The 23,531-nt window shown below is 40.0% G+C and overlaps 1 protein-coding gene across 1 annotated transcript in view; it reads right to left on the bottom strand.

Moving 5' to 3' along the window:
- Positions 1-23,531, bottom strand: part of ubap1lb (ubiquitin associated protein 1-like b) — a 75,920-nt gene that overhangs the window by 32,627 nt on the left and 19,762 nt on the right. Inside the window, 1 exon segment of the mRNA XM_053426002.1 lies at positions 9,863-10,495. Within this exon segment, the coding sequence (XP_053281977.1) occupies positions 9,863-10,495 (633 nt within the window).

Raw genomic sequence — 23,531 nt, 5'->3', positions numbered from 1 at the left:
ACTTACATAAAATGGCGTCATTTTCCGCACTGCAAATCCGGACCTGCAGCGAGTCAAGGCCTAATGTGCAGTAACTGCCTTGTTGTGTTGGCTCAGGCTGTGAAAACACGATGATGAAATTGATCAGATAAAGTAAACCTGGAGAATTTATTTTATACAGCACAGCGCATCTCTTCTTTAATCCTACCCTCATCCGGTTCGTGGTGCTGGCCATTTGCATCAGCGGTGTGAAGAGACAGAGATTTTTTTTCTTCAAAATACAACAGGACAAAAAGTCACGTTTATGAAAACTTAACAAGAACAAACTGTTAAATTTAAGCAGTTCATACATATTTAAACATGCGCTACTTCTGCACAGGCACTCGATGCTCTATTCTTATTTTAGAAACTTTCTTGCTAATCCAACCGTTGTTAACACGCTTGTAGCTTACCGTAAAAATTGGTGCTGTGCGCCCGTCTTCTTCACCTATTCTCGGCCACACTAGGACCACGGCTTTGCTTTCCCAAGCACTCATCCTCTCCTCCTGAGAAACAGTGTCTAGTCGACTTCAGCAAGTTATCTACCCCGGAAACAGAGTCACTCGTTGGTCCTCGCAAACACGAGCCGGAAGTTTCATGTCTGCGGGAGAAAGACGCTCCATTCACAAAAATGTGATTGGACGAGCCCTCAGGTGATGACGCTAACGACTGACGGGACGTTTTCTGAGTAAAACTTCACAAATGTCCTTTTCACATTTGAAGCATAATAGTTTTCAAATGTACTTTTATATGGGATGAGTATGTGACTGAGGACCAGTCTATTCTTTCTGGTGTTAAGTAAATGTACTTGCATGATTCTTGCGGTTCTGTGTTTGTAGCCTCATATTTGAGGCATGGAATACTGAGAAAGTTTATAACAACAATCAAATTATGAGGGAATTTAAGCATAGTGAACAGCTTTTTTTTGTGCATTTATTAGTCCCAAACACATGCACAGACATGCAGGTAGGGAAATTTAACCTCTGCTTTTGACCCATCTGGTGCAGGACACACAGAGCACAGAAAGCAAGAAATTGACCATGTACGGCGCCCGGGGAGCAGATGCTGGGGGAGTAAGGTGCCTTGCTCAGGGGCACTAGACAGGGTAGGAAGAATCCTCTTGGATTTTTGGACAGATCAAGGTTCGTCTTTTAGTTTTTTCTCCGTGGAGTCGAACCAGAGACAAACCAGAGACCTTTTCTGCCCATAGTCCAAGTTTCTGCCACTAGTCCACCGCCTCTTCCATGGACATGTGAATATGGTGCTCCCCATCCGGACAGATATTTTTATGGAAAGCGAGTAGAACTTTGGAGCTTCCAGGGCACAAAAAAACCTCATACCCAGCATAATTTCCTCCTGTTGAGCGGATTGCTGGTAGATGTGTGGTTAACACATCCACTGTGCATTTAACCAACACAAAAGAAAAAGTAACTGTAATCATGCCAATCTGCACAGTGGTTGAGGTTTGGGATAGTGTTCATGGGCAATTAAGCCGGAAGAGGTGGGTTGTCAGTCCTGTTCAGGGAAACAGACTTACTGAGCCTCATTGTTTTGGATTATAATAAAATGTTGAAATAAAGTGCACTGTTACAATTTTTTTTTCATAGCATTGACCTTTGCTCATGGTATACAATGATATTCATTATAGCACACTTACTTACTTAAGGGAAACAATTTACAAATTCAGGTTTTATATTTATGTTAAGCCTGGCGCGCTTACGCCAGATAGTTTAGTTGAAACCTTTTAGAAAAAGGTGTTGTCTGCTCTGAGTGAAACTATCCTGATTTGAAATTGTAAAGCTCAGAGCATTGTCATTTGCATTTGAAAGCCTCCCCTAGGCTTAGGAGCAGGGCGGTCACCTCCAAACATTCCCAGGCTTGTAAAACTGCCAGAAACTGTCAATTCATGACAGTTTTCTGTGCTGCCTGCAGATTCCTGTGAACAGCCTTTTACCGAAAATTCTCCCAAAATTTTCTGCGACACTTACTGACAACTAACTAAATCTTCTTTTCATGCAGTGCTGATGCTGGATGGCCCAATAAAACCCCTGCAGCCAACCTCCACAGGTAAAATTATTGCTTTCGCAGGATGTTGGACCAGAGTATCAGGTCTGGTCTTAGGTTAGTAGTGACAATATGTGATGGGACTGTAAGCTGCTTGCCCCACGTCCACCTACATTTCCTAGTCTTGTGACAAACTTATAATGCGTTATGTGTTATTAGGGTTGCAAAATTCCGGGAATATTAAAAGTTGGAAGCTTTCCATGGGAATATACGGGAATTAACGGGAATTATTTGTGTAATTTATACTAACTGTATTTACCTTGTCATATACACACATAAATATAAACATTTTGTTTTGTCATAGGCTGATTTGAGCCCTGAGGAAACTTTTGGCACTTGACTATATGCTTCTGCATCTTTGTGTCATTCTTAACATAGGTCTTTGCACAGTATTTGCAAATGTACACAGCCTTTCCTTCTACATTGGCTGGGGTGAAATGTCTCGATACATGAGATAGTGCAGTTGGAATTGTTCTTTAGAATAAGATGTAGTGTGCATGATGCTGGGAATTATGTTTTCATTGCTCAGCGTTAAATTTTCATTTTTTTTTTTTCAAAATTCTCATCTCCTCGTGTTGTAATGAGCACGGACGTAATTTGGGGGGGGGGGACACAGGGGACATGTCCCCTGCGCTTTTTCAAAAGGCCGTTCTGGTCCCCTGCAGTTTTCACCGTCCGGAAAACCATGTTACGCTATGGTAAACAGAGACTCGTCAGGCACTAGGACCAAGCGGAAAACGGCCGCTCGAGCTGAAGCCAGTTTGCTTTCGTTTAGACCTGCCCACAAGCTCCTCCATTGGCTCTGCATTCCTTGTGTGATTGGCCATCCCCGCTGTCACTCCATCAGGTTATAAACAGCACCAGGACGCACACTGGTCTGCCAGTTGGGGAGGAGGCCGTGTTAATCTTCCGCTGTAAGTTGGGCGTTTGTTTTGCCTGGGCCACGTCAGCTGGAAGGATTGTAATATCAGAGGTTTCATTTAAATTAACGTTTGAATCGGTGTGTGTGTGTTTGGTAATTAGGCGCAGCCAGGATGTCTAAAAAAAGAAAAGTGGACATAAGCGACTTCTTTCAAAGTCAAAGTGTAAGTTACTCAAAGAAATGCGTTACACCATCCTGCGACACCTTCACTGGCTCCCAATAAAGCAGCACGTCCACTTCAAGATCCTCCTCATCAATTACAAAGCTCTCAGTAATCTTGTAAGGCTTCAGGAAGAGCTCAGGATGCTCACAGTGAAGCCGGTTCAATGATAGGAACTAACTACAGTTTGGCCAAAAATGCTTCGGTTTCAGTGGTTTGTCTCTCAGCGGTGTCAAATGTCACAGGAGCCGCTGCGGGTGACTGCTCTGCTCTGATTGGTGGGCTCCACCAGGCCCTGACAAAATTTCTTTAGAAATGTTCTAGTTGTTGTTATTATTATTATTATCATTATTATTATAACAGTAGAGCCTCAACAATGCAACGGATTTTAAAAAGCTTATATTTAATGCCAAAGAGATACACTTATTTTCATGTATTATTTTTTATGTTGAAAAGCAGCAACATGTTATGTTGTAAAACACTAACAATGAAAGATTTAGGGAAAAATACAATAAAACCTCGGATTACAAATGTGATTTTATACATCAATACTCATAATAATTGTGAAAAAAAAAGTTTTTTCCTCTATAACCGTATCATTAAAATTGATGATTGTTGCACCCCAAACTGTCCCACTGCTCATGTCACATGCATCAATATATTTTTGTCAGGTGACGGATAGTAGAGATGCAGAAGGAGATCTAGGAGGAGAGGCTGGAGGAGGGAGAGCAGGAGAGGCTGGAGGAGATAGAGGAGAAGAGGCTGGAGGAGGGAGAGCAGGAGAGGCTGGAGGAGATAGAGGAGAAGAGGCTGGAGGCTCACAGGTGAGGTTGAAAGAATAAACATATGTTAGTTATGAGATTAAACATTGTGACAAATGTTAGGGTGATGATAATCTGTATCAGAGCTTTCAAAGTTCAAACATCAACAACAAAGTTCAACGTCATTATTGTAATTAATTAAATTATAAGTTGCTCATAGATATTCCACCTTTTGTTATGTCTATCTTAGCTGGATCAGCAGCAGCCAGGGGTCAGTGGATGCTCAGGCAATAAAGGAGAAAAAGGTGAAAGAGCAGGGCCAGATCAGATAACTCAGCCATATCAGCCCAATCCAAAAGAAATAGCGGTTCAAAAACTTGCAAACAGAACCCTACATTTCCAAGAGAAATGGTTTAAAGAATTTCCTTGGATTCATTACAGTCATAATGTGAATGGAGTCCTGTGCTTTTACTGTGTTTCAACTTGACAAGTCTTCACTGGCGAAAAACACTGATTCAGCATTTGTCTCTGCTGGGTTCAGAAATTGGAAAAAGGCTGTGGAGAAATTTACAGATCATATAAAAAGCAAGTCTCATAAGCTTGCAGTTACTACACATTGTCAAAAAGCAAATCCAATTAATTCTCAGCTTTCTAGTGCATTGGCAGCATCACAGCAAAAGGCAAGGGCATGCTTGATGAAGATCATGAGCTGTGTGCAATTCCTAGGCAGACAAGGCCTGGCTCTCAGAGGCAATGAATCTGAGGAAGGAAATCTTTCTCAGTTACTCAAGTTGAGATCAGATGATGACTCCGTGCTGTTCGAGTGGCTTAATTCACGTTCTCATGATTACACAAGCCCCAAAATCCAAAATGAGATGTTGAGCATAATGGCAAACTACATTGTCAGAGATATAGCCACTGAAATCAGATCACAACCACAGTTTGTCACATACACCAAGAAAGGATTGATGCCTTGGACAGGAAGAAACTCTGCCAGGAATTCATCATTGCCAATGACCGAAGACAACATGTGTTTGGAAGCTTCATGTAGCTGAGAAGCCGCAAATATACTAACTGAGGCTGGTGGATCTGTTAACCTCGTCACTGTGTGAAAGAAACAAAGAGATAACAAATACAGTGTTATCAGACAAACCGTGTAATTATAAATATACACCCTTTCACACCTTAATTGCCACGATCATCCTGTAAGGCTTAACAAGACGAGAAACTACTATAACTGCCTAAAATGACAGTGGTTCTGTGTTACATTAATTTTAAATAAATTTGATCACTTGACTACTTACACTGAATTATGGACATTTTATTCAATTTCTCCCCACCTGTGATATTCCTGCCAGTTTGACCTGCCCACCACTGGGTAGTGCTATGTAAATGAGGTCTGTTTACCATATATTCCAAAAATAAGTGTAAAATTGGTGCTACTGAGATGGAGTGAAGTTGACTAACAAGGTGAAACACAGAATTGGGTGATAATGTTTTGCTACATGCTTTACAACCAGACAAACCAAAAAAGGGAACAGTAAACTTAAAAGTAGCAACAGAAAACTAGAAGAACTACTAGAAAACACAGTGAACTGAAGAGTTTTATAAAAAATATTTGTGTCCCCCCCACCTCTGAAATCAAAGTTTCGTCACTGGTACTGAGCAAACAAACACTAACTTACTTCATGTACTCATCAGGTCCTAATAACTAATGGGTGTTTATTAGTTAAAGTGAGAGCAGGTCAGAGTGGCGGAGGAGACAGAAACTCCAGCTCGGTACAAACCAACTGCACCAGAGAAACTCAGTGTTTTCACTGTTACCAACAGTGAAAAACTGTTCTTGAACAAAGTCACCGACCGGCTGCTTCAAGTGAACGAGCGCTGATCTCACTGTGTGTGTCTCTCTGAACAAGTGAGCCAGGGCAAGGTGGCGGAGCTGTCTGGGAGCACACACGCATTCGCCCGCTCCTGTTATTTCACATGATGGCCTGATACTGGGATTTAAAAATACAACCTGAACGTCAGTCACGTTCACGTTCATAATACGAAAACGAATTTTTATCAGTTAGTCTGTCATGTTGCGGGCAACTGAAGATGCCTGTGCTGGAGGTTTCTTCCAGTTAATAAGACACTTTTTTTCTTTCCCCACACTAAAGCGCTTGCTCATTGTGGGAAATATTGGGTTTCTCTACAATGTTTAAGGTCTTGTCTTAAGTGCTTAATGATAATGTTTATATACGCTATACAAATGTAATTGCTAAGTCACTACACATTTTACAGCAGGCTGGAGAAAAGTAACCATTGGATGCAGCTTTGCTAGGATCCTTATCCTATTAATCCTGATGAATCTCTAACAACTTAAAAGGATTCAGGGAACAGACTTTACAGTCTATTTTCAGGGATGAAAACATTCGTGTGTGCTGAAAAAACATATAAGACGAGGATGAATTTCCTCTTCCAGTTACTCAGCATCTATTGCAGTTCTGTCCATCCTGGGAGAGGGAACCGTCAGATGTAACATGTAAACTTTTTAAGGTTTATTTTTTCCTGACTGACGGTTAAGGACAGTTGATGTTGCAAGTTGTTTAGCCCTATGAGACAAATTGTGATTTGTGAATATGGGCTATACAAATATAATTTGATTGATTGATTGTGTTCATGTCATCATGACTCATTGTTCCGGTTTTAAGTAAGTATATCTAAACCAATCTGCAGGAAAAGTCAACACCCTAGCTCAGACTGAGGGTTATCTTTAATGCAGGTTGCAAAGCATTAACTGCCTAAGCCGTTCTATAATCTGTAGATCCAACGTGGATTGAACAGCATTGTCAAAGCATGGTGACAGATTGTGGTTTACAACTAAAAAAATATATTCGTTGATTAATAAAAATTCACAGATTACCTAAGCTTTTCATCAAATTATTATTCTATATTGTAGCATGATGGGGTTTGTGGTTTTTAAAATCATAGGATATATACTTTTTTGCTCATTGTTGTTTTTGTTTCTTACTATGTTGTTTTGCTCTTTCTTTTGCTCTTGTTGCACTGTACCTGCGCTGCTGCTGTAAACCCTCAAATTTCCCCACTGTGGGACTATTAAAGGATTCTAATAATAAAACCACTCAAGTTCACATTTTTATGATGAGATTACTGTGTGAAACATAGTAGTCATCCCTTGTTGCTGTGAATTATCATCTAACATCAGTTAATTTCTACTCAGTGGAAAGTGTACATTTTCTGCCTGCCAGTAGCGCTGTCCATCAGTGTTATTGATTATAACAACAGTGCACGAACCATGTTAATTTCGTTGACGAAAACGATGACGAAAAATATTCGTTAACGATCTTTTTTCCATGACGAAGACGAGACGAAGACGTAACGAAAACGATTCTTTGAAAATAAAAACTATGACTAAATCTGTTTTTAACTTTCGTTGACGAGACAAGACGAGACGAAAATGTTGGTGGTTGACTAAGTCACAATAATTTATTTAAACATCATCGTATCAGGCCGTCATGAAGTATCAGGAGCGGGCGAGTGAGTGTGTCTGTGTGTGTATGTGTGTGTGTGTGTGCGCCCCAGATAGCGCACTGGTCCCGAGGCTCCGCCCCCGCCCGCTCACTCGCTCAGAGAGACACAAGATCTGAGCTCGTCCATGTGAAGCTGCTTCTTAACAGTGGAAACAGTGAAAACACAGAGTTTCTCTGGTCTCAGCTGATCAGAGATCAGCGCAGTAGCTTCTTGATCAGAGCAGAAGCTGCAGGTGGTTTGTACCGATCTTCAGTTTCTGTGTTCGCCTCCAGTCTAACCTGCTCTCACTTTTTGTTTTCACATTTAAAACTAAATATATATTTTTAAGCTATTAGGCTGCAGCTATATGTTTTTATTTATTTCAAAATAGGGTACTTGTTATTCAAATAGCCCTACAAAGTTCTGTGTTTAATTTATTTCAAAGTAGGCCTACACTTGCCTGTGTATTTTCTTCTCTTCATAAGTGTTCTGTGTTTTTCTTTGTTGTAACAGGTACAAATAGCAATAAAATGTCAAGAGTTTTCTTTATTGTCGTTTTATAATTTCTTAAATGCAACAAACTATAGTTTAGTATAGTATAACTTTATATTAAACTTTATTAGCTTTGTTATCAAATATTTTTTGCGGCTCCAGACAAATTTTATTTGGGGGAAGAGGGTGCAAAATTACTCTTTTGAAAGTAAAGGTTGCCGACCCCTGCTATAGACCTATGCTGGTAGGGATAACTAATGGACAACCAAAGTACTGCAAGCTGGACTATTTTGCAGTTTTAGACACAACACAGGGTCCCTGGGCCTGAGAAGGGAAGAAAAGGAGTTTAATTTGGCTATTAAATGTGACTAAAACTAGACTAAAATGTATTTAGTTTTCATCGACTAAAACTAGACTAAAGTGTAATTCGTTTTCGTAGACTAAAACTAGACTAAAACTAAGAAGGATAAAAATGACTAAATGTGACTAATATGCATTTTCGTCAAAAGACTAAGACTAAGACTAAATCAAAAATATCTGCCAAAATTAACACTGGCACGAACAAAGCAACAGTAATAATCTTGGATTGAGCAATAGTGCACAATATCTGCTAAAATCATCACTAAAATAGTGACGAATACATTTTAGGAATAGAATTACGGCTACAATTATGAATACATTCATGGATAAAAACACTGCCAATGAGGTAACAGGAATTACTAATCTCATGATCATTCAGCTTGTAAACAGGCCATTAGGCACCACTTTAAATTATAAATTGACTGTAATCATATCACGCTTTCTTTTCTTAAAGACCACTCAAAGCGCTTTACATTACAGTTTTGCCATTCACCCATTCACACACACAATCATATAATGCAAATATGTGCGGCACTTTCTCAATCATACATCACTTAAACACTGTCGTCGGTTTAGTATCTTTCCCAAGGAGCTAGAGATCAAACAAACAACTTTCTGGTTAGTGGATGACCTATCGTATCTCCTGAGCCACTACAGTCGCCTAGTGTACTGTCAGCAACACTCAAAAGTGAGTTCAACTGCAATGGTTCCTATAACGTGTGATTGTATAGTAAAATTATAAGCAAGCACAACTACAATTACTCCTAATTAAGTATTTTTGTTTTGTTTTCCTAATTCATCTGTTCATCACACCCCTGTCTCTTTTTGTTAGATATGTTAAGCTATTATGATACCAAAGTTATTACGAACCTAACAGCTCCAAGGTGCAATGTTGTAATTATTGCACCTTCATGACTCTTGTTTGTCTTATAAACTTAGAGGACAGTTCCTACAAGTTGGCACTTTGACCTCACTGTTTTTCCAGATACAGTATGTGTAGGCACAGAATATTAACAGTTACAAATGTATCAGTGTTTATGATGTGTACCTTGATGGAAAAACACAGAAAACACATACTGTGGGTGATATAGTTAAAAATATCAAAAGACAGATTATGTCAAATGGAAGAGTAGATTAGATGAAACATTACAAGTGTTTAAATTCCAAGTAGTAAACTGCTAATTAAATTAGCATTTTTTTTTTCTAATTAATTTTTCTAATTAACTATTTATTATTACAATTTTAATTATTTCCCTTTATCCTTGGAATGATGACTTTCATCTGTGATGTTTCCCTTTCTTATTTACAATGATTTTTCTATTCTAATCTTTACAATATCAGTTTGAGCATTTTTATTTAAAATTTCACTTATTTCATGGCACTATACATATTTCGCACTCTCATTTTACAAAACTTTCTATTTCCTTTTCCGTCTAACTTCATGTGTGGCCTTATTATTCCTTCAAGGGTAATACAATAATAGTCTCTTTATTTTTACCATTTAATTATAAATATGACCAAAACATTTTTCAAACAGCACTGTCTACAGATATTAAAATGTTAATATCTTACCATTGTCCTGTAGTTAGTAATGCTGGACAGCATTTGGACTGTATTAGCTCTGTTGTTGGGACATCGGATGGTGACTGCAGAATTGGAAACTATGGTGTTGGGTGTCTTGGTGTGAAGAATTCTGTCAGAGAAAAGACTCTGCGCTTGGTTGTCTTCATTTCGATCAAGTTGTGAGGACATCTCCAGCACAGACAGGGAGCACTGTCGTGGATTCTTCCTGCGCTGGTGTGGCAGGCTGCTCAAACAGGCTGGAGGGTTCAGCAGGTCTGCAATAAATGCTTTCTGATGACCACGCTGGCGTGAAGCAGCTCCATTTGGGTGGATTGTCATTGACACAGATGATTTTGAATTCTGGGCAATGCTCTCCCCTTCATTTTCAGAATCTGAGATGGTAAACTTGGTGCGCATTATATCGGCGTTGAGGCTGTTGGAGCGCTGTTGAGGGTTGGGCTCCCAGAAGTCCGAGCTATGTCGGTTTGCCACACAGCTCTGCTGAGTGCTGCTAAACATCATCCAGTATGGAGGACAGGATGGCAGCAGTCCTGACGAGGAGGAAGAGAGCTGAGGGTGATGATGACTGGTGACGCCACTTTGCAGCCCTATTAGCACCCAGTTCTCCAGGCAGAAGTCATACTGTTACATGGAGACACAACATATTAGTGATAGAGTCACTTAAAGGTGACATATATACAGACCTATTAGTCTTATGGGAGTGGACATCAAAATATTGTGTAAAGTTCTGGCTAAAAGGCTAGATCCACATATCCCTTTTTTGGTGCACAGTGATCAGAATGGGTTCGTACAGACTCGTCAGGGATTTCATAACATAAGAAGGGTTCTCAACATAATCCACTCTAAAAATAATACCAGGGATACAGCGCTGTTATCTCTAGATGCTAGACAAGCGTGTGGCATTATTTGATCAATTTGTTACCAAGATATGGACTTGGGGGAAAGTTATTGAAATGGACAGAATTATTATATACCAACCCTACAGCACGAGTAATGATGAATAACAACTTATCAAACCCGTTAACGCTAGAGAGGTCAACTCGTCAGGGCTGTCCTCTCTCCCCACTATTGTTTATTTTGGCCATTGAGCCTTTAGCCATGTCCATTAGAGCCGAAGCCAATTTATCAGGAATAACAATCGGTGATCATGAACATAGGATATTGTTATTTGCAGATGATGTGATTGTCTTTTTGTCAAACTTATCAAACAGTGTCCAGACATTATTACATTTAATTAATAGATTCGGTCAGTTCTCTGGATACAGTATCAATAATGCAGAATCTTCTATACTTTTCCTGAATAAAGATGAAAGAACTAATCCAGTTATAACAACACCTTTTTCTAATGCGAGGGAAGGCTTTACCTATCTTGGAATTAAGATTACCCCCCAAATTAATACAGTTGTTCAAGCAAACTATGACCCGTTGATGAGAGAGATACAAGATTTACTTGAAAAATGGACATTGCCAATATCATTGATTGGCCGGATCAACATAATTAAAATGACTATCTTGCCGAAATTCTTATATTTGTTCAATCACTTCCAATGTTACTGCCAAAATCCTTTTTTAAAGAAATTAATAATGCATTCTGTAGGTTTATCTGGAACAACCGAAAACCTAGATTAAGACTCAGATTACTGTATTTGCCATATGATAGGGGTGGATTACAGATGCCCAGTTTACAGTGGTATTACTGGGCCGCTCAGCTACGCAGTGTTATGTTTTATTTTGTCACACATTCCCCTCCAGCATGGGTTCATATTGAGCAAGCATCAATATCTAAGCTCCCACTAAGCCTATTTTTATATTAAGCAGACTTTAAAACTTTAAAGGAAAAAACTACAAATCCCTTCCTTAAAAACTCTATTGATATATGGTTCAAAGCTCATAGACATGTTGGTGATACACCTCCCATCTCTCAATTTTCACTTAAATTTGGAGTAATGTGCAGTTCATTCCTGGCCGGGCAGATGGTGGTTTTCAGGTTTGGGCCGACAGGGGGGTGCAAAAAATGTGAGACTTATATGTTCAGGGCACTTTACTAACATTTAACGACCTTTGTTTGAAATATTCAATTCCAAAGAAACACTTTTTTAAATACTTACAATTGAAGCACTTCATTTCATCAAAGTGTCATCAGAACACAAAAGAACCGCCGCTGTCCTGCCTTGAGGATATTGTGTTAAAACACATAAATGGGAAACGCCAAATCTCTATATTATATACAGTACTTGTCTCACATGATGAGGAATCTAGTCATGACAAAAGGAGGGCATGGAGTTTAGATATTAAGGAAGATATCGAAGAAGCTGAGTGGGCGACAGCTTGTCTAAAAGCTCAAACACAAACCATTAATACTCGCATGAAACTTCTACAACACAAGTGGTTAATGAGGACATACATAACCCCTGAGAAACTTAATAAATGGTCCCCTGGCATTCCAGATACTTGTGTGAAATGTTCGACTGACAAAGGTACCTTGATCCATTGTGTATGGGAATGTCCTAAACTGGTAGCTTTTTGGAAAATGGTTGTTCAAACTCTAAGTAAAATCACAGGTATTCAGATACCCTGCGTAGCAAAACTTTGTATTTTAGGGATATACCCAGATTGCTTTACTGTCAAATCTAAGCGTAAGACTCTGATCAACCCCGGCCTCCTGCAGGCCAGGAGGATGGTTGCTTTATCTTGGAGAGAGACTGAAGTATCGTCTACACAATCTTGGATCATAGAGATGGCAATGTATGTTACATTAGAAAAGCTAACCTATGTAATCAAGGGTAAAGCACAGGAATTTGAAGAGGTGTGGGCACCCTTAATGGACTTTCTCAGGAAACGGTAGATTATATCTATCTGTAGGGATATCGAGTGTGACTTTTTTTATTTAATTTAATTTATTATTGTTTTACGTAGGTATGTAAGTTTGTGTGCGTGTTTATCTTTATTTTTATTTTTTTTTGTATGTATGTGTATGCAGTGAAGTTCACCTGCATTTCATTGTGCAACTTGTGTGGTATGTGTCAATGTGTTTTGTATTGGAAATAAATTGTTCAAAAAAGAAAGGTCCACATTCTACAAACTCCCAAAAAAAAAAGGAAAAAAAAAAGTGACATATTATGCCCATTTTACCCCAGTTGATATGGCTCCTTGGGGTCTTAATGAAATGTCTGTAACATTTTTGGTCAAAATACCACAAGGATCATTTAAAACAGCAACCTTTTTACCCTGTCTAAAAAAGCCCTCCTCAGATTGACCTGTTTTGAGTGCAGCTTTACGTCTTCTCAAGGAAACCTCCTCTCAAATCAAGCTTTTCCAAACTTCTAGCAGCGACTCAATGTCCTGTAGGTAAGATTCAGCATTTGAGCACACAGCTCTACAGCAACGCTAACGCCGGGTTCACACCGGACGCGGAAGCGACGCCAAAGCGTGGCGTAAGCGCTAATCCCTGGCGCGCCGGCGCTTGACTGTTCACACCGGACGCGGTAGCGACGCCGAGGTGCCGCGCATTACTAATAATATCACATACTTCTGCTGTTATCAGCCTGCAGTAAAAACGGCATTCAATAATTTTTTTCAAGCATATACTCTTTTTTGGTGTTGTCTTTATACAACATACGCTGAGAATCATACAACTCAAGTTACTTCTCCACTTCAATTATTAATTTAATGTCATCCATGTTGAAGAACTTATCCGCTGTTTGCTACGTTAAATGTCGGGTGTCGAGGGTAAATTACGTATTCTCCCTGCAAGCCTATGTGGAGACTACGTAGCCCCCCCCCTCTCTTTTTATCTTTATGACTGCTTGTGTGGCTGTAGTGGATGGGCAGAGGGGGACATTTAATAATGTGGTAAAAGTGGTCAAATTAAAACTCCAAGACAACAGAAGGTGAATACAAAGTATGGGATGCATATTTGATAATTTATATCATATAAAATATCGTTTAAATAATTTTTCTGTGTCTTTCCTGTCACGATACGCTCGCGTCAAGCGGAAAAAATAGACTCGACGCCGAAACGATCGCTTCACGGCGCTACAGCGTCCGGTGTGACCGGCACAAAGGTTTAACAAGGGAGTGGATGGGAGCCAGAGCCTTGGCGCTGCGCTTACGCCACGCTTCGGCGTCGCTTCCGTGTCCGGTGTGAACCCGGCGTAAGGCAGAGACCAACCGGCAGGACGAAATTGCGGAACTGCAACTCCCTTTTCCCCTTTCTAAGGACTGGTAACATGAACTGGGCTTAATAATTATACTAGACTAAGCAGGACTGTTTATTCGATTCTGTGCGTGTTTATAAGTTTGATATATGCTGTGACATTGTGTTTATAAGTTAGATGAAAGTTAAATGTTAGTTACGTTCGTCACAGGATCTCTCTGACCCTTTCATTCTCTGACTTAACATTTACACAGACACGCATATCTCTACACCTAGTTACCTTCCCCCTCTATCGGTCGTAAAGCAACCTATCTTAGGGGCCATCTTAAAAGCCCACAGGAAGGTGTTACTCTTTTGGCAAGCCACCATTTTGAGCCCCCCCCCCCCTCCGAATTTACATACCAACACTCACATACACATCCTTGTTAGTTAGAACGTTTGTTAAGTAATTTCTGTTTTTATACTCTATTATGTTCATAATAAATGTTTTTCTTTCACAAATGTTCTGTCATAAATGTTGCATAAGTGAACTTTGCCAACCGTTACACTGTTAAGAGCTCCATAATCTCTCTATCAATAATTTCTAATTGAACTTGATCTAAATGAGACTGATCTTAATCAATAAATTGGCTATCTTTTCCCTTCTTTGAAGGGTGGTGCCCCGAGAGAACTGTAACCAACTAAAGTTATGATCTAATATTAATATGTATTTTATTTTGATAACCAAATTTATTGAAGGCCTAAAGGCAAACCATTCTATGATATCACTTTTTAAGCACTATTGCACAACAATCACGTAGTTTACTTTCTTTGTAAGGCTCTCAAAATTAACGCGTTAACAAGGAATGATTCATTTGTGGGATTAACGTGTCATTTTTTAAAATGCATTAACGCATGCGCAGAATGACCCGCTCCATGTATGTATACCCGCCCCAACTTACTCGCTCAGAGCAACACACACAGTGAAATCATAGCTCGTTCAGGTTAAGCAGCCGGTCAGTGACTTTGTAGAACAACAGTGAAATACAGAGTTTTTCCGGTCACAGCTGCTCAGTGATCAGCGCCGCTGCATCATGATCAGAGCAGAAGCTGCAGTTGGTTTGTCCTGAGCTGGAGTTTCTTTGTCCTCCTCCACTCCACTCTCAGATTTCACATTTAATTGTGTAAAGGTTTGGTTGTTTGTTTAATTTAAAAAAGAAAAGAATAAAGTGTTATTCAACCATCCTATATTTGCTAAAAAAAAAAAAAAAAGAGCAAAGGCTAAGATGCCCCATTCTTTAGGATAAAGGTTATCTTTAAGTTTGATAAAAAGAAAAGTTCTAAATAACCTATGTTTGCTCAGAGGCATAGCAAAGAGACAGACAAATTGAATTATGGTTAGGTGTGTTTTGGTTTGATTTTATTTTTCAATCTTAATAATGGATTGGACTTGTCCTTAATAAAAAAAACTAATGTTAAATGTATCAGCATTCTGTCATATACCTTTCCATTCCCACAACAATATAAATTTTTATCGTTTGACAGCCCTATTTGTGTGTATTGGTAAATTATTAAATTAGTGCCATATTACACACTTTTATTGATAGTTTGATCAGGTGGGTTAAAGTTTAAACATGCTGTGAATACGTCTTGAAAATGCCAGTCTTCTACCTGTTCAAGGCATATCGCCACTAGAAGATTTAGAAAAAAAAGAAAAGGTTACATTAATAATAATAATAATAGTACATTTTATTTATAGGCGCTGTTAGACTATCATTATAGAGAAAGCTATTCTCGTTGTTTTACGGTAACAGTATTGGCCGTTATATTAGTGGTGTTACGGTTTCTGCGTGTATGACGTGTATGTTGTCAGTTCCCTTGTAACCTGTGCATGACACGGATGAATAGAGCCGGTGCACATGAGAATAAAATACTTATTAAACAGACGGTCCGCTCATACTTTTATGCCAAGTTACACTGCGCGAGTCAGACAACTTAACAGGCGCCTTCCAGAGCACTCAAGGTCAGCTTACACAGCAGATAAAAAACAAAACAACATAGGAAACAACGTATCAAAAACATCAATAAAAAAAATGAAATGAACAGGGAATAAAAATAAAGTAGTTTTAATTAAATAAAAAGAAAACATTCACGTAATTGGTTTTCTGTCATTGTAATGTTACTTCAAAGATATAATATCAGAATGCCGGGCAATTTAATTTGTTGGAGTGGGCACTCTATTTTATGAGCTAGGCAGGCCCACTGAGAAGATCTTAAAGGAATTTACAAATTGTTAGCATTGTCTCATCCAACTCTAAACCATCTTGCATCTTAGACCAGGAGAGTGCCCCTAAAAGTAGTGCACAATCTAATTCCTCTGGCAATGGGATCCCTGATTTCTACCACACCATGACGCGGTTAAGTCTTTATTCCATGTGCTCCTCAATGTTAGACGTCATTGCTCCTCTAAAAATACATATATAACACTGACCCAATGGGGTAGGTGTTATACTCTCCCAACGCTCTCCCGAAGTTAACAAGCTGCATCCTTGTACTTTCTTCTCCCACAAGCTTGATCCCCCGGAGAGGAACTATGATGTTGGCAATCGGGAGCTACTTGCTGTGGTGTTGGCGTTGGAGGAATGGTGACACTGGCTCGAGGGTGCGGAGCACCCCTTCATTGTGTGGACCGACCATAGGAACCTTTCCTACATCCATTGTTGAGATATCTATGTTTCTCTGTATTTTGTGATTATATTTTACCTATATCCTGTGAACAAATATTAGCTGTTTAATCCATATAATCTATAATGCTACAACTGTTTCTTATATTTGGAATGATGTATATCTTTTTGACTCAGACGCAGGGTCAGGCCCAGAGCACGACCACTGAAAGAGCAGGTATCAATCTGAATGCCAATCTGACCCAAAATACAATTCGGAGAAAAGTGTGTGATGGAAATTCATTGTATCAGCCAGAACTAATACAATGAGGTGCTTCATGAAACGTGGTGAGAAAAAGATATGAAATCCTCCTGAAATGTTTAATCTGCTGGGTCTCTCCACTGTAGCAAGCTCCCTGTTTGCCAAGGCCACAGTAGTGGGACACCTGGTCAGTTGAAAGTGATGTGCTTGCAAAAAACTGCACTTTGAGGAAACAGTGTACATCTGGCCAATGGCTGAATTCCCTCAGGGAAAAAGAACCGCCTCTGTGCCCACCCTGTGTCTGATTATATATACTGTGGACTTAGGATTGAACTGGGCTTCTTCTCAACATGATCCAGTGAACCTGGTGACGTGTCCGGCAGAACCCCAGAGACTCTCTGTAAGTATTTCTTTATTTTACAATAAATGTTCAATTTCCAGAACTTCATGTATAAGTGTCTAATTATTCCTTCTCAAATTCTGGATCAACAAACACGTTTGTCAAATCGCCGGAGGCGAGGTCAAGTTTAGTGCCTGGCGACGACAAAATTGGTGACCCCGACGTGATCCAGTGAAGGAAAAAAGGACAGATCGTATTGACGATAAAATGACATCTCGAGGATCTCGTTGTTCACAGTGAAAAGACCGGTCAACCTAAAACAGGCGAGCAGCGACCTTTTTATAACTAAAACGGCTGTGATTGGAAAAATAACTAAATTAACTGTGAACAAAGAGAAATACGAGATGTAAGTATATAAGAGTGAAGTGAAGGAAATTGTAAGGGTCTGGGACCCTATGGTTTGGAACCATTTACATTTATTGAAAGGATCTGGGATCCTATGGCCTGGGGCCACACTGAGAAGTGTTTGGAACACTGAAAAAGTGGTGCTTGGAGCACGCACTATAGATACAGATAATTTTAGAGTCTGGGACTAAGAAGTGTTTGGAACACTGAAAAAGTGGTGCTTGGAGCACGCACTATAGATACAGATCATTTTAGAGTCTGGGACTAAGAAGTGTTTGGAACACTGAAAAAGTGGTGCTTGGAGCACGCACTATAGATACAGATAATTTTAGAGTCTGGGACTAAGAAGTGTTTGGAACACTGAAAAAGTGGTGCTTGGAGCACGCACTATAGATACAGATAATTTTAGAGTCTGGGACTAAGAAGGGTTTGGAACACTGAAAAAGTGGTGCTTGGAGCACGCACTATAAATCATTTTACAGTCTGGGACTGAGAAGTGTTTGGAACACTGACAAAGTGGTGCTTGGAGCACGCACTATAAATTAAAGGGTCTGGGACCCTATGGTTTGGAACCATTAAAGGATCTGGGATCCTATGGCCTGGGGCCACACTCATATCTGTGTCCGGAGTCGGATATGAAGTGAAAAAGGGAATCAGGGATTTCCTAGTCTGGGACTAAAGGGGAAAAGTGTGGGGTGGTTTTCTGTGACATCAAGGTAATTACGAACACAAAGAGTGTTTTGAGTCACAGTTCTGAAAGGGTATTGAGGGTTGGAATAGATATTGGCAGAATATTAATAGATTGTGGAAAAGTGTGTATTTTGGTTGTGTTAAACACCCAGAGAACGGGCGCTACTGAAAATATTTCTGTAGTAGAAGCTTCCTGTTCTGACCAAGTATACATGGCAATGTGTCCTCCACATCTAAGTTCTGCCAACAGTATTTGATAAAAATTGTGAAAAAAGTAGTTAAAGAAACAAACAAAATGACGACTACTAATGCAACATTCCAGGAGGTGATTCATTTGGCCCTTTTGAAAGAAAATAAAATGTCGACCTGCCGTAATAAAATAGAGGCGGTCATTTTAAAAGCCATAGAACACTCTGTGGATCGTGACAAAGCCAGAAAAGAGGAACAGAGAAAATTACACAGGTGGATTAAACAGGGATGGATGATCCCAGTCATTTAAAAAAAAAAAAAAACACTTCCCCCAATAACACATAGGCTGTCGGTACTAAAAGGGAAAGAATTACTAATATAATAATTATAAATTAATATTGATTATATAATATAGGGAGTTCTTTCTGAAAGAACTAGTGTGAATGAAAAAGTGTGTCTGTGAAAACGAGAGAGGAGGAGAGGAAAAAGAGTCAAGGTCAGCTTGCTGACTGAGACAGAGAGGGAAACGACTGACTGAGACACAGAAAAAACTGACTGAGACTGAGAGAAAACCGACTGACTGACAGAGGAAAGACAGAAATAATACAAAAACTAGACTAGAGGTGATATACGCCTGCCATTTGATGTATGTTGTATGTATGGATGTGAGGGTAAAGGATATGCCAAAGAAAGTAAAAGAATGTTGACTGAAGGTTTGAGAGATGAACTAAGGACGAGAAAGATAAAGCTATGTTTAGGAATAAGAAAGATCTATAGGAGTGAGATGTTTCAATTCAGTAATATCTTGCTCTGAGATGGATAATAGAATGTAAAACTTGAGTGGCAAAGAAAATAGGGGAAGAGAAGTGGGAATAGAACGTTTTTGTAAGTGCACAGGATGAAAAGAGGGAGATAAGAGTGTTTGGGAGTCGGAAAGCCATCTGGGAAAGGCCAGAATCCTTACAGGTTGCAACTGGCATTGAGACCATAAGGAGGCTTGGATGTTTGTTTGTCTGTTTGTTTGTTTTTACTATTGCTTCATTCAGAAGTAAAAAACTCCAAAAGAAATTGTTAAATTTACACTTTTGGTACCAATTTGTTATTTTGGATTTTTCCAATATATCCAGTCCATTAGAGGAACGGAGAAAAGCTTTTGGTCTCCAAATTATTACACAAAATCCAATCATTAAATAGCTTATTCTCACACAGCAGGGATAATAGGATACACCGGTTTAATATTTCAGACAATTTATTATTTGATTCTTAATATAACTTCAAGGATGAGTGATTAACCAAATCACATTAATGTGTCCTTTAAAAGTCCATCTCTAGGTACAGTTAATGTGCAATTTTTTTTAATTTTTTTTAATTTTTTGGGGGGGGGATTTTTCTTTCTCTGTTTTGTATTATTTTTGAGCCATTTTACATCTTTACAAAAGTGTAACCCTCATCTGTGGTTTTGTGACAATGAAGATGATAATTGTTTTTGTTTTGTAGTATGGAGAACTTGATTCTCTGATGCAATGAGCTCCGTGAAGCTAGACAGAGCTGATCTTGCTTTGCTCTGCTCAGGTTTGATGAGAAGAGGAAATGCTGTTCTATTTACTTGTATTTCTTAGAGCTGAAAATCATTCATGTGCTTTCTATATGAGCAAAATCAATCATATCATGATGAGAAATTCAAACTTTACTTTAAACTTAATTCTGTGCTGCCTAGAATTAGATTTTTTTTTTTTTTTGGTTTCACCTGAAGTTGCTTTAATTCCACATTCAAATCATCCATTTAAGATTAAATAATCAAGACATGTTTAATCTATTTACAGTTGGCCTTTAAAATAGGAGTTTGATTCACCCTCCATGTAATTATTGTTAGACTCTTGCGACCTGAAAATAAATATGTTTCACCATTGAAAGAAGAATAAATATTATTCCAATTAAAGCGACAGATGTCTTAAACACTTTAACTCAAGTGTTTCATCTTAAATGAAAAGCACAAACCATAGTACGAGCCCCCTTGTTTACACACTTGATTGAATACCATATCAATAATTATATTTTAATTACTTTGCAACACTTTAACTTTTAAAGAACCAGAAGAAGGGAATTTATTTTTGTTGTTTTTGTTTCACCAATAATCTTAACATCCAATGCTCTTAATTTGAAAGAGGTTGTTAAGCTCTACTTTTTGTTTTTATTTTATCATAAAGGAAAGTGTGGCAGAATGACTTTTATTAATTTTGTTTTGTTTTGTTTCAGCTGTCTCACACATTTGTCCTTTGTATGTGATGCCTGTTTTACCACAGGGCTGTTTGACGTCAAAGCTTCTGAATTATGATGTAATGAAGCAGTCGATGACTTTTGAAAAATGGTTTGAACACAAATACTCAAATGCTGTTAAATTTGCTGCTTATTGAAATTCAGCTTGTTAATCATTTAATATTTCATGAAATGCCAAAGATTTCTGTCGCTTTTCTGCCACTTTTTGAATCTTTTATTTTTTAATGTCCACTTATTTGGCTATTACTCCTCAAAATTGTAAAGAAATTGTTGACCAAAAAAGATGGGTCTACCTGTATGTCTTGTTTTGATTATTTGTTTATTTTCCTTTTCAAATATAAGCTTATATAATTTACTGTAAACTCAGTTACGCACTGCAGCATATTAATCACTTTTCAGTTTGTTTTCCTTTCAATCTCTGGGATCTGGGCTCCATGTCTCCACAACCCACTCCCATCCGGTGTCAACTCCACCTCCTCCACCCTGACCGACTACGCCCTGCGCCTGGCTTGTACAGTGCAAGCTTAAACACCTGGCCTGTAGGCGAGTATCAATTCCACGAAAGGATCTTTACAAGGCTGAGATCCAGATCACTGACTCTTAAAATTAAAAAAGCCTCACTGACAATTCTTGACAATTTTGTCAGTGAGGCTCTTGACACCATCCAGGCGTCTAAACTCTCGTCAGGCAAGGTTGGCCCTGTTCTTGGGAAGATTAAATTTTACCTTGACTTACCGTCCAGGTTCAAGGAATGTGAAGCGGACTGCCCTGTCACGCCAGGTCCCGTAAACTCGTAGGAGGAGGCCACCGCTGAACCAGAGACCATCATACCTCTGTCCTGCATCATTGCTGTCCTCACCTGGGAGGTCGAAGCCACGGTCCGTCGGGCTCAGACCACCCAGCCTGACCCAGATACTAGACCTCCTAACGCCGGGTTCACACCTGACGCGGAAGCGACGCCGAAGCGTGGCTTAAGCGCTAATCCCTAGCGCGCCAGCGCTTGGCTGGTCACACCGTACGCGGAAGCCATGCTGAAGCGCCGGGCAGCGCTTATAATATCACCCGTTGATCCAGTAGTATAAAAGCATATACTTACTTGTTGCTCCAACATTAAGCAACAGAGTCCCAACATTTGTCTTTTTTGGTGTTGTCTTTATACAACATGTTCCGAGGATCATACAACTCACTGTACTTCTCCACTTCAATTATTAATTTAATGTCATCCATGTTGAAGAACTTCTCCGCTGTTTGCTCCGTTAAATGTCGGGTGTCAAGGGTAAATCACGTATTCTCCACTCAAGCCTATGTGGAGAATATGTAGCCCCCCAACCCCCTCTCTCTTTTTATCTTTATGACAAAAAATCCACTACAGCCACACAAGCTGTAGTGGATTTTTTGTGGGCAGAGGGGGACATTTAATAATGTGATTGGTAATGTGGAGTTAAAAGAGTAAAACTTCAGGACAACAGAAGGTGAATACAAAGTATGGGATGCATATTTGATCATTTATATCATATAAAATATGTCATCAATATCGTTTAAAATAATTTTTCAGTGTGTTTCCTGTCGCGATACGCTCGCATCAAGCGAACAAAATTTACTCTATGCCGAAACGATCGCTTCACGGCGCTAGGCAGCCCCGGCGTGGCGCGGCACTTCAGTGTCCAGTGTGACCAGCACAAAGGTTTAACATGGGAGTGGATGGGAGCCAGAGGCTTGGCTCTGCGCTTACGCCACACTTTGGCGTCGCTTCCGCGTCCGGTGTGAACCCGGCGTAACTGCCTCTTCGTCCCAGACGCTGTCCGCTCTGAGGTCCTACAGTAGGCACACTCCTCCCGCCTTACCTGTCATCCGGGGATCTTTCGAACCATCTCGTTCCTCAAGCGACGCTTCTGGTGGCTGACCATGGACGCGGATACTCTGTCATTTGTAGCAGCCTGCACCGTCTGTTCCCGGAATAACACCTCCACCAAGCCCAGCTCTGGTTTGCTCCGTCCTCTGCCAATTGTCGGTCGTCTGTGGTACCACATTGTCCTGGACTTCGTAACCGGTCTTCCCCCGTCTGAAGGTAATACTCACAATAATTTCACGTTTCCACGTTTCTCCAAGGCTGCTCATTTCATTACCCTGCCCAAACTACCCTCTGCTCGGTAGACTGCTGACTTATTGGTACAGAATGTGGCCCTTTGTCAGACATCGTCTCAGACAGAGGGCTGCAGTTTACGTCCCAGCCTGTCTTCTGGATATCACCCCCAATCCAACGGCCAGACCAAGCAGGCCAATCAGGAGATAGAGGCGGCACTCCGCTGGGTCTCCTCTGCTGAGCCATCGTCCTTCAATGCTCAGCTGCCCTGGACGGAGTACGCCCATAACACTCTCCCTAACGCCTCCTCCGGTATGTCTCCCTTCCTCTGTTCTCTTGGCTATGAACCCCTTCTGTTCCCAGATCAGCAGGCCGAGATTGCTGTCCCTTCGGTCCAGGCCAATATGGGCTGCTGTCGTGGCACTTTGAGGCGTGCTTGTGCTGCCCTGCTCCGTGTTTCCTCTAGGATTCGGACCCAGACCAACCGTCGCCGTACCCCGGCGCCCTCTTATGCTCCAGGGCACAGGGTATGGCTTCTCTCCAGGGATCTCCCTCTCCAAGTGGACTCAAGGAAGCTTGCCCCCCGGTATTTTGGTCTGTTTGAGGTACAGGC

The sequence above is a fragment of the Pleuronectes platessa genome, chromosome 1, assembly GCF_947347685.1.
Source record: "Pleuronectes platessa chromosome 1, fPlePla1.1, whole genome shotgun sequence".
NCBI lineage: Eukaryota > Metazoa > Chordata > Actinopteri > Pleuronectiformes > Pleuronectidae > Pleuronectes > Pleuronectes platessa.
Note: the sequence above shows the minus strand (reverse complement) of the source record. Positions and strands in the feature narration are given on the sequence as shown.